The sequence below is a fragment of the Sinocyclocheilus anshuiensis genome, unplaced genomic scaffold (assembly GCF_001515605.1).
Source record: "Sinocyclocheilus anshuiensis isolate Anshui unplaced genomic scaffold, SAMN03320099.WGS_v1.1 scaffold1286, whole genome shotgun sequence".
NCBI classification, from domain to species: domain Eukaryota; kingdom Metazoa; phylum Chordata; class Actinopteri; order Cypriniformes; family Cyprinidae; genus Sinocyclocheilus; species Sinocyclocheilus anshuiensis.
Window position 1 is genome coordinate 86,474 of NW_015554223.1, and position 12,934 is coordinate 99,407.

Consider the following 12,934-nt stretch of genomic DNA (forward strand, 5'->3'; position numbering starts at 1 on the left):
TCTATATTTCCTTTGGGTTCCACTGTCATGCAGAGTTTAGCTCTAACCCTTATCAAACTCACCTGAACGAGATAACCAAGGCCTTCAGGACTACTAGAAAACTACAGGCAGTTGAGTACGATCAGGGTTGGAGTTCTTCAGAAAAGTGGATCTCGAAGGTTAGTTGCCCAGCCCTGTTGTAGAGACTTTGATAGGTTTACATTTATGCATGGCACACATACATTTCTGGAGCATATTCTGGACTAATTGAAATCATTCATTAATTTTTATTATTATTATTATGATTTCTTTTACAATAGTAACAGTAAATAGTTGTTTCATTGTGGTGTCATATTTTATTTTATTATTATTTCCTGGTATTATTTACTTACTGTCATAATGGTGATGTCCTGGAGGGCCAGCATCATGCAGAGTTTAGCTTTAACCAGCTCCAGCACACTTGTGGAAGTTTCTAGTGAGACCTTGATTAGCTGGTTAAGGTCTAACTCTGCAGGACAGTGGCCCTGCAGGAACAGGTTTGGACACCCCTGGTCATAACAGTTCACAACTGCCTTGTGTTAAATTCTTTCTGGTTTCCTAAAAATACTGGTATGGCAATCGTTTCAGCATATTAACTTATTGACAGCAGAGCTCATATTTGAATGGTCTGTTAAGCAATCAACCATTTAACACTAAGTTATTATAAAGTGATACATGATCTAGCAGTGGTTCTCAATAGCGATGTACATTTGAACCGAGGAAACGGAGCTCGTGTCGAGAATAAATGGGCGTGCCAGATGAAGCCTCGATTCTAGGCTCGTGTTGTTAATGTAGAAATCATGTGACCAATGACAAACGAAACCTCACTTGCTGTTCATTTTGTGTGTAGGAATGTTCGAATCCCCAGATCTTACTTTACCAGTAAGTTTTTATTCGGACTTACTCAATTACATTTTTTAAATAACCAGTCATACAAGAAGGCCTAGTATAAAGAATGCAAATTATTTCAGGAAAATAAAATATTTGCCATATGCAATTCAAATGTGTACATTATTCTTCTGTTAGGCTACATCATATTGATATTTGTAATGGCATTAACTGCCACAGTTTATTGGGTAAATGAATTTATCAGAGAGAGAGAAATTCAACAAACACAAACACACATACTGTTAGGCTTTTATTTGTGTACATGAATCGATCTATGGAATGTGTTGTGGCTGCTTCGTCCGACGAAGCTTCTTTCACGGGCTTTTGGCTGCTTTATTTTTTACTAACCTCCAGATAGCGCTGTTTTCGACACTATCGAAGCTTTGAATCTTTTCCCGAAACAATCAGAGGAAAGTCTCAGTGCTTCGCGGGGCTTCATTTAACCAACCAACACTTGTTCTCAACTCTGGTCCACATTTTCTAGGCTATGACTTCTATATTTAACACAACTGAACCAACCAATTTAGGTCTTCAGGAGCACTTGATTATTGTTGGATAAGGGTCTATATAAATAAAACAAATAAATACAATATAAAATAATTAAATAATAATAATAAAAATTAAACGTATAAATAAATTTCCAAATGTATGTTTTCTAAGCATAACATCTAGAATATTTTTTTTCGCCAGATGGCAACAATCGTAACAAATAGCTCCATGATATATTCTCATATTTTCTTTATGTTTCAACTTAAGTTTAGATTTTTTTTATCGTAGTGAAGGTACACAGGCCTACTCGACTTGTGTAGGAACTTTTTTACATAGGCTATCTGAATATGTACAATGTCAAAATAATGATGTCTGTTAATAATGATTTACTTGATAAAACCTTTGTTCATTCTTTGAAAAAAAAAAAATGTTAGAGTAGCTATATTAGCCTATTTTTGGTGGTTTATAAAATAAAATCTCTTTACCAGCTAAGGATAAAAAAAAAAAAAAAAATGAGATGAGGTGAATTCGACAGAACATTCATTATAACCTCCACAAAAACTGAGAGGTGTCGAGCGCCCTCTTCAGGCATGGACTTTCATTGCTTGTGGACGTCATCAGTCACCCTTGGCAACCAAAAACTGAACATGTAAAATGCAATTAAGCTGTCTTCCCATGCTTGTGAAAAGATCCTACTTCCCATTATTTAAGTCATAAAGCACATGTACAAGTGCTTTGTAATCAGAGAGAATATAGGAAACCTGCTAGCTTGCTGACAATAATGGAATTGTTGTCCAAAAGATGCTTTTTATCTGTCATGAATGAACTTTTTTCCTATTGAATCAGGATATTTGGGTTTGATGAATTTTTAGGGCTTGTCCCATTTGTTTAATAGCCAAAAGGCTTGAGTATACATTACATCAATGCTTTCTACTTGCTATTTCTATAATGGGTTCAGAGTTAAAGCATTAACTAAAAGCCACAGAAGGCCAGTTTTGAAGGTGACGAAAGCTATGAAATCTATACCTTCAGAGTTGAGGCTCAGCGGATGCTACAAAGGCTCAGCAGATGCTGAGTGTGGTGCTTATGCAGGTCATAAGAGTTCCAGTCTGACTCACAACATTTCCTGACCCCCAGATTTCCTGTCAGCTAAAGCTCTCTGAAAGAGAACTGTTTTTAATTTTTAGAAAAGTATTTTTTAGAGAAGTATTTTTTAACAGAGACGAACTAAAGCGATTATACCATTGGGTTTCCTCTGTGGCTATCATTCTCAGAATAAAATAGCCTACATCTTCGAGTAATTTAAATAGAGCTAAAAATAGAGATGAAACAAGTAATTGAAACAAGTAATTTTAATGATGAAACAAAAGCGATAACACCTTTTGCTCTGTGTTTCCTTTGTGGCTGTCATTCTCAGAATTAAAATATATCTTCAGAATGTCACATCCTCTCCAGTCTAGAGCTGAAGAAGAGTAATAAAAGTGAGTCACACAAACCTTTATTATAAGAGTAATGGAATCTACACTTTATCAGAGGTGGTAACACAGAACTAACAAAAATAACAATATAAATGTTTTACAAAAATTACAGTAGGAGAAAACATCATGATGTGTTATGTATTATGTCATCTACTTGAAATATCAAACAACAGATTAATAAAATGATAAACAAAACTCAATTTGATGTTACAGTGTTATTTATAAAGAGTATGTATAAAGAAGAGAAATAAAGCAAGTTGATGTGGAGCCTGTTTTCAGTTCCTGCTTGTGACACCAGACCCAGACAACTCAACGGATGATTCATTGTCACGATTATAGCTGCCACAAAAGGCAGAATTGCTGATGAAAAAAATCTACAGCATTTTATTTTGAAATCATATTTTTTTACCTCAATATGTAATGTTTGGAAATATAAAAGATATAGAGCTTATAGCTAAAATGAAGCAAAAATGGAAAGAAATGGTGTAATTTTTGGATATTCTCATTCATATATAAACACATGCAGGTAGATCTTTAATAATAACAACAGAAAATTCATGACAAAGTCTCCTCCAACATAATGGATGTTAAGACTGCATTAGAAAATGCCTCATAGACATGACATGAAAAAAAAAAAAAAGAGAACATGAAATGTTTTAATATATCTGAGATTACACAAACTGAAATTGTGGTTTCTTCCCAATTCCAGATAAAAACACCCATCACTTCTATTCTTGCACTCTTGTTCATGTCATTTGCACTCTTTTCAGGCCATGACAGAGAAGTACGAGGTATTCTCACTCTCCACTGAGCTGAATGATCCAGTAGGCCTGCGGGTTGATCCCCGACCGTTTGCCCATCCTGCTAATCCGAGGCACCCCTGGGGTCCTAAAGCAGCCTTGCACATCTGGGCCAGCTCACGACGGAACTTTACTCCCACAAGGCCATAGAGTAGTGGATTTAAAGCGCAATGCGCCAACCCCAGGCTTTCTGTCACGAAAGTGCCCACATCTAGCACCTTGTTGAGTGCGCAGGTTTTGACAATGACCCCAAGCATCTGCAAGCTGTCAGTCATCCGCAAGGCATTATAAGGCGCCCAACTGACTACAAACACAATGACCAATGAGATGATGAGCCTCAGCGAGCGCCGTTTCTGCCTACGTGTGGCGTGGCACAGTGCTTTGAAAATGCGAAGGTAGCAGTACAGCATGACTAATAGGGGAAGTATGAATCCAAGAATCATGCTAACCAGCTGCATGCCGATCTGCCATTGCTGGCTGTTCTCTTGAGAAAAATCTATCTGGCATATCAACCGATTTATGCCGTATACGTTCACCACATTACGGTAGTACACGTCCACCATCGCCAATCCCAGGCAGACGCCCCAGATGATGGCACAGGCCAGCTGAGCGTGGCAGGTCTTGCGTCTCCAGCTGATATTAATGGCATGTACGATAGCCAAGTATCGGTCAAAGCTGATGCAGGCCAGGAATAGCACCCCACAATAGACGTTCAGCGAGAACAACGCTCCAGCTACTTTACAGATGAATACACCGAAAACCCACTCGTTGATCCACTCGACGGCGAAAAATGGCAACGTTACAGCCAGTAGGAGGTCAGAGATGGCCAGATGGAGCAGGAAGGTGTCTGTCAGTGAGAAGGAGCAGGGGCTGTGTCGAGACTGCCGATAGCGGCGGATCACACACAGAACCAGAATGTTACCCACTAGTGCCAAGATAAAGACTAGGATGTAAGCCACAGGGGCAAAGCGACCAAGAATGTCCCACGTTTCCCTCAGACTGCAGGGGGCAGCAGAGTCATCATCTTGTCCAGTGTAGTCATTGAAAGAAGTGTTTGAGTAGTCATAATCTGTGTACTGTAACAGAGCAAAGGACAATATTCTGTTAATTCAGATTGTTAACTTTTGTTTGGTTGTTTTTTCAGTACTGTTTTAACACTCACCTCTAAAACATTTGGAGTTGTTGTGGTGTGCTTCATGATGAGCTTCAGAGAAGTTAGACATACAAGTAAAATAGTGGGCACGAGATGCACTCGTCTCTCACGTTATCTTGTCTGTATGTCTCTCCTTTCTTTTGGGCAAATGCCAGAAAAATAGAGGGATAGATAGAGAGAAGTCAGACCACAGAAACTGAATCCTACTCATACAACTACTGCAAAGGGGAACTGAAGGCTTCGTCCACAGGGAAATAAAACTGCACTCATTTGATAAATTTAAAAGAAAACATGTTTTTGAAATCCCCAATTTGCGGAGAGCAGACATTTTCAAATATTTCTCGAAAACACAACATCTAGCAAAGTTGGTTGTCACAGATCTGAAAGTGTATAAAAATATCTTATACTTTTTTAAAGGGAAGTTTATAAAGGGTTCTTGGGGCAAAAGTGGCAATAGTAGAATACAACTAGAGGGAACTGAAATTAGCATTGCATAAGTTTGGCACATGCAATGAAACATGATATAAAATAATAATAAAAATAATATTTTACCATTATCTGCCATTACCATATGTATTTTAATAATTTTGATGGATGTAGTGTTGTTGCTAGTAAAATCATTGAAAAAAGACAAGGGAATTATTATTACTTGCAGTAAATTTTGCAATGAATGTAAAATAGAAAGAATATTCTTATTTATTGTAACTAATTTCAAAACCAAAATATTTTCACACTGCAGTGAAACTATTTAAATTCTACTTAGTTATTATAATTGTACATGTTTTAAATATTTTCAAAAACAGTCTACAGTCTAAAGAATCTATTTTTTAAGAAGTATCATAGTTGTGTCAGGGACTAACATTAAATATTAGAGTACAGTAGAAGCACAAATCAAAGTCTCGTACCTGTTTTCTCTGTGCTGTTTGTGCAGGGATTGACTGACCCAGATCAGATGGTGGTCTGATTATAACTGAATTTGTTCAGGAAACACGTTTATCTTAGTGCTTCCTGACCTTTTCTCTCTTCCTTTTTTGCTGTTTCCACAAACCATACTCTTAGTGGAAATATTTTCAACATCATATGTAGTGTTTTTGAAAGGTGCTTGTAAAACTAAGGAGAATCCGTTTTGGTTAAAACATCTTCTCTTTTACTGCTCAGATCTGTTTTATCTCATTTTTTATCAAATGATATTCTGATTCATCTTTCCTGTTAATAATCAGGAAGCCGATAACCTCAGTCAGTTATAAACAAATTAGTGATACGTGATGATCTGTTGTTTAGACTACTTACATTTATGATGATTTCTGACTAAACTAACATGCAAGTAAGAGCATTCTATTTGTGAGGATTATCTCAGCAAAAGGTTGACACATAAGTCTAGTGTAGTACTCGGGTGTAATTTGGTGTATTGGTTAATTGATTTATATTTGCAGTATTTTTGATTTGGGTGTTTTGTTTTGCCAGCAATTAAAGCAACAACAATAATAATCTGGTTTCAGCAGGTTTTAATTTACATCAAACCTTTGGAGCCATAATCTTGTGGCAGCGTTTAGATATATAATGTAGCTGTACCTTACTTTGAGTCCCAGCTCATGTGCTATTGTGTCTCTCGCTCCTCCTTGTTATTTCATGTCTCATCTACCCTGTTCTATGCAAGGCAAAAAATATAACTTGAAAAAACAAGCCAGTAAAGGTATCTGTGACATACTTATTGCTTTGGGCCCACAGTATATATAAATATCGAACCATAACAGCCTTTGGTTAAAGCATTCTTCTTAATCTGTTTTATAATATGCTAAATTTCCTCAGCAAGACCGGGTATATAATATTTTCACACCCTGAATTCACACTCAAAGTGTTGCATATGATTTGTGACGAGGGCATTGTCACAGTGCAATAGTTTTTCATTTGAGTTTACATGTTAACACAACATACGCTTCTTGAATTTTCACAGAACAGCTCTGATGTGTGATGACACCTTCCCAGAAGTTTAACCACATCCTATCTGGCCACACAGTAATATAAATTTATAAGAATAAAGCACAGCCATTTCACTGTAAACAGGCTATGATCTTTATTTCTAACAAAAACGTTTAAAATATAGTAGCTGCTTATATCAGAAGTAAATATTTCACTTCCTAAGTGAGAATTGTGTATTGAGTAATGACTGCATGGTACAACAGATCCTACATATTCTTTAAAGTGCTTGATCCTTATTCATATTCGATCAGATTTTTGCAAAGTGTGGTTTATAATCAGTTACAAGTTTACAACATCAACTGTAGATCAACGTGTAAAACCAGAGCAGTGTTTTTATGTCTTCAGATATATAGACATTAATTTAGGCAAGTCCACTTGTAGATCTAACCTGTAATATTTATTCATGAATCTATTCCTAACAGTGTGTTTCCTGGACTGTGGTAAAGATACAAAACATGGCCCAAGACTTTAGTCTCTTTATGACAGACTATTTATATACAGTATATTAATAGACAGTTTTAAAATGATAACTTAAGCTTACTTATTATTCATTAGGTTTATTGATAACTGATCACAAATCAACCAATGGCAACAATGACAGAATAATTTGTGACCTGCAATGATTCTGTCCACCACAGGAAAGCAGTATTTGTCTCTTTTTGTATGTCTGAACTGTATAGGCCTACTTCAAGTACAGCAGTAACCTGTGGGAGATTAACATAATTTATCACAGCAGAATATAAGGAGTAGATGGACATTTGCTCTATATTTCCACTTGCCCATGCAAATATGTCAATATATTCATTCAAGTTACCCTCTTTAGACATATAGTCCAAGCAACTCAATTTTAACTATTTGAACTCCTTTATCCTTTTTTAGTTACTTTTTATTTGTTCATGTTAATGTTAATGTCAGTATTTCTGCATCACAGATTAAATAAAGTTAAAAAAATACAGAAATGTCCACACAACTCGACATTTTAACAGTTGCTCATGTAACTGCACTCAAAGCTTCTTGTTTCTAATGCTAATGAAACCAGGGTTGTGTTTCAGATCCGTTACTTGAAACCTATCCAAGACGGTTGAAACTGTGGAGTGTGATTTTGACAATATAGTTGTGCAACGTATTATCTTCAGGCATTGTGAAATCATGTGGCCTGTGCACGTCTGTATGAGGCTACAGACACCAGAATAAGGAACTGACTGTAGAACTTTCTATGTTACGTAAAACAAAAACACACTGCAGAGTATGTAATATTTCTTCTTTTCAAATATAATTAATAGGTATAAATAGAACTTTTAAATATGAAAATACTGCTGAGTATGTAAATGTACAAATTTTTCATTTCACATGTTTCACATATAAAATACAGTATTTCACAACTGTTGAGAACTGTAAAACGTATGGAATTTCATATTCATATTTGACTTCTCATTTGAGATAATTTACTTAAGGGGCAGGAGGTTGGTTACACTATTTGTACAATCTGACCTCATAGACGCAGATGAAAAGCAAAAGAATTAGTAAGTGTTACAGCAGTGCAATACACTGGATAAGAAAACCAGAGACAAGCCCTGATGTGTAAACAATGAAGTCAAACAGCTCAACAGATTCACTGCACTATTATGAAACCGTACGTCATCTTTTAACATACCTTTGTCCTCAGCTGCTTTTAGATGTCTAAAGATGTGGCAAATTTAGTTTAATAATGCAAAAACGCTTTATTAATCAGCATCCTAATACAGATTTGAACTGATCTAACAAATCCTTAAACTCTTGTTTATATAGTTTGCGTATACTGTTAGTGTATGTACCTCAACACTCCCTAATGACTTTTTAAGAAAATACACCTGGACTTAGCCTAAGAAAACAATTTCACACTTTGATTTTGGTATATCATTCTCAAATTTCAACCAGAACATGACCAGACTTTGACTCTAGGGCAGGCATAGGCAAACTCGGTCCAGGAGGGCCAGTGTCCTGCAGAGTTTAGCTCCAACCCTGATAAAACTCACCTGCCTGTAGCCTTCTAGTAATCCTGAAGACAATGATTAGCTTGTTCAGGTGTGTTTGATCAGTAGGTTTGCCAACTTCAGAACAGGAAAATAAGGGACAATCATGGTTTTTCATGGAAAAATAAGGGACAGAATAAGGGACACACACACACACACACACACGTATGTATGTGTGTGTATAGTATGTATATACAGTATATGAAAATGCATATTTTTCAATTAAAGAGAACTTCTAGATTAAATATGTGCTGCTTCTAGTGCTTGACACTTTTTTATTGGTCGTTTTGTGCATCAAGAATAAGGTCCAAGGTTAAGAATACGCTAGAAGTTACTTAAAACGAAAATGTTTTTCTCTATTTAACAACATTACAATAGTGAACGACAACTTCCCTTATTGATCACGTCTCAGTTAGATTGCATGTTTTCTTGCACGGCTGGATGTTGGACTCATGAAAAATAATCACGTTGTTTGCATTCGCCAAAACTGACTTGCCGAAGTCAAAACGGACGGTGAAGGGAATTGCGTTAGCACAAGCACCGCTTGCTGTGAAGTGGGAGCAACCAGCCAGCAGAGGATTCCGTAGGCCTACCTCGAACAGTTATGTTCACAGTTTGTGATTTACTTAACTGATCATGCGCGTGAGGGGGCTGTGATGGGATGATGACAGGTGTCGGTGATCATATTCAAGTGTCATGATCAGCACTGCTGCTGTTGTATCAGTCAGTGTTTAGATCAGCTAGCATTCAATAAATGGGATAAGGGAGGTCACGTATTGGACAAATCAATTATTCCCAATCAGTGTTGTGTAAGTTACTTCCAAACTGTAATACATTATAGATTACTTGTTACTGTTATTTAAAAGTAATTCCTTACCTTACAATATTACTGTCTCAGAATTGTAATGCGTTACATGACTCCTGTATTACTTTTTGAGTTACTTTCACCAAAATAACTACAGAAGTAGAATTTAACATTCTAAAATGACAAAATGTACTGCAGAGCATTTTACATCCAGTAGAGGGCGATATGGTGTGGCATAATGACTGTGGGCTATTCACACTATTGACTGACCATGAACAGGAAATAGAACATACTTGCGGCATTTTTTATTCGTTAATGTCTCGCGGTCTTGCTGTTTTTCTTTTTTCTTTGAACAATTACATTTTGGGCTAAAAGTGTGTTGTAACGCATGCGTTACTGAACATGTACCGAGTAAAATATTACTGAAAATTGATTAGTAATGCCTTACACTACTGCGTTACAGCAAAAAGTAATCAGTTACTGTAATATATTACTTTTGTAACGCGTTACTCCCAACACTGTTCCCAATATACGGACAGTTGACAACCCTATTGATCAGGGTTGGAGCTAAACTCTGCAGAAGTTTACACCTTCTTATAAGCACTCCATGTTACAAGGACTTAATAAGATAACACAAATATTTACTTGTGAATGCACCACAAATCATACTGCACTACTTGCTTCTTAACCTTAAATACCTCTTTTGCACAATATCATACACAGTTATTATGTAAAGTACTTGTATAGTCTGTCTTAGGTTATGTGTATGTATAGTCAACTATTTATAGTATATTACTGCTTCAGATAGTTAGCTATGTAGGTCTAAAAATTGTTCTTAGTCTAGTGTTGTATGTTTATATTTATGTTTATTTATGTAGCACCATGGTCCTGCGAGACACATTTCGTTCCACTGTATGTCCACACATGTAGCGGAATGACAATAAATCTCAACTTGAACTTGAACTTGAGAACAGTGGCCCTACAGGACCGAGTTTGCCCATGCCTGCTCTAGGGCCTTTCTGTACCAGTGTGAAGTGTTCTTCACTAAAAACCTGTCTGAAAAACTGTGCAAACACTACACTAGTCACATTCCAGTATATCTTTTTTTTTTTTTTTTTTGCTCAAAAAGGGTTTATGCTGCAGTTCAGGGGTGAACAGTGACTTTTTTAACCAGGTATGCTGAAACATCCAACTCTCTACATTGAGGCCCAGCACATCAGCTTAGGACTCAAAGACACATACTAAAATCAGAGAGAGAAAAAAAAAAACACTGGCAGGTGTAAAAGTATGCCCACTTTCATACCTTATTTGTAAATGAAATTAATTCTCTAAACTTCCTTATGTTGCGTTACGTTAGCAACATTGTTTTTCTGCTTGGATGAGCAAACCAAGTACTTTTCTAGTGCATAAAATCGTCCATATGCCAACAACTAATCAAAACGAAGCACAATGACAACAATTCATAGCAGCAGAATGTAGACACCAAACACTGTGGATCCGCTTGCCTGAATCATATCGCAGAAAACTACTATTTAGCAACTGAATAATTTGCAGACATTCTTATTATGAGATAAGTCAAAATTACCAAATAAAAAGTCATAATTAAGACACTAATAATTATGACAGTAATAATTATGAGATTAAAAAAGTCAAAAGTTTTTGTCATAATTTTGTGTTTTCACATCATAATTATGACTTTTTAACTAATAATTTTGACATTTTATGTCATATTGACAGTGTTTTATCTCATAATTTGGACTTTTTATCTTATAATTTAGTTTTCTACTTCAGAATTTTGGCATGTGTTGTAATTATGATTTACCAAACCTCCATACATTTCTAACATCAGCTTAATGACAATACCTCAAATGACAAGGAAATGTATTTGATGATCACTGCTGCATCTGTCAAAAAGGCCAATGTTCATGCAGGTAACACAAAGTACTTTTCTAGATGTTTTAAAAGTTGTAGATAACATATTGTCGTAAAGGAAGGGTGCGGAGACCTAAAATAGCGCAAAACTCCTCGCCCCCAAATCAAACACTTCACCCTTTATTTTACAGGTCACATAAACCACTCACCACTAGTAAAGCTTCTCCTCCCCTTTGTCATGCTTGAGTTGACTTCCAACTTCACTGAGATCTATCACAAATAGAGCATCATTCCCGAGGAAGTGAGACACATACAGTAACAGGAAACCTCTCCAAAGAAAGGTGAGAGAGAGAGAAGATCTCATTTTAAACCTTCTTTCTATAGCTTAGAAATGACATTTATGCTATGTCCTATAATTAATACTTATTTAAAATATCTCTCTTTGATATAATAGCCATCAAATGAAAAATGCATTTTTATGTTCACAGCAAGACAATATTACTGTATTTTTAGAAACAATGTAAAAGTGTAAGTTGTAATTGCAAATTATTGTATTATACCATTTGCTACGTGTCTTTTGTCAGTGATGTCATATCAAACAGAAGCAATGACTTCCCAGCCTCAAATGACTGTAACCAGCTACACTGTCTCACACTGGAGCTCTGATGTCTGTGACTGTTGTGACGACTGCGGAATCTGTGAGTGTGTGTAGGGAGGGAGATTTATTTATTAATGCAAATCCATTTTGCTTAAGCTAATGCAATACTAATAGTGATTATAAGTTGAGTAAGTTGTTAAAGGGGTAGTTCACCATACAGGTTTGGAATGACGTGAGGGTGAGTAAATTCTAATGAACTATCCCTTTAATCAATTTGTTGAAACTTACAAGCCTTACATTGTAAACTAGTGTGAATTTTGACACTGGTTTACTCCTCAGGTCTGTGTGGGGCATTTATTCCTTGCATTTTGGGTTGTAAGGTGGCACAGGATAATGGTGACAGCTGCTGTTTGCCCTTCCTACCCGGTGCTATGATTGCATTGAGAACCAGCATCCGTGACCGATATCGTATTAATGTAGGCCATGCAATAAAAATCCTTTTCAGTATTGATTATTGCTTATTTCTGCTCTTGATGTAGCGTTGTAATTTCTGCTGAAATACATTATTTCATAACTGTCAGAGACTAGCACTGCATGATTGGCTTGTGTCTTCTTTAGGGCTCTGTCTGTGATGACTGGGTGATTATGACCTGCTGTCCTTTCTGTGGACTCTGTCAGATGGCTCGAGAACAGAAGGCAAGAGGCTAATTTGAAAAGAAAATGAAGAGGAGAGAATGGCTAATTTCAACAATGCCTCGATGGCTGGAATTGTTTTCGTCGTCTTCTTTTTTGTTTTATTCAAAAATATCAATGCTTTATGTGATCCTTCAACTATATGTAT

The 12,934-nt window shown here is 36.3% G+C and overlaps 1 protein-coding gene across 2 annotated transcripts; it reads right to left on the bottom strand.

The window, feature by feature from the left end:
- Positions 1-3,472: 3,472 nt before the first annotated feature.
- LOC107671173 (C-X-C chemokine receptor type 3-like) lies at positions 3,473-5,784 on the bottom strand. 2 transcript variants are annotated; one of them, XM_016464047.1, is made up of 3 exons: positions 5,732-5,784; positions 4,836-4,963; positions 3,473-4,749 (listed from the first exon to the last, which is right to left on the bottom strand). In XM_016464047.1, exons 2-3 carry the CDS (start codon positions 4,869-4,871, stop codon positions 3,640-3,642), a joined length of 1,146 nt encoding a protein of 381 aa, XP_016319533.1. In that variant the 5' UTR covers positions 4,872-4,963; positions 5,732-5,784; the 3' UTR covers positions 3,473-3,639. The 2 variants fall into 2 exon arrangements, with proteins under 2 accessions (XP_016319533.1, XP_016319534.1); XM_016464048.1 differs by lacking the exon at positions 5,732-5,784 and having other exon boundaries at positions 4,836-4,987.
- Positions 5,785-12,934: the final 7,150 nt, after the last annotated feature.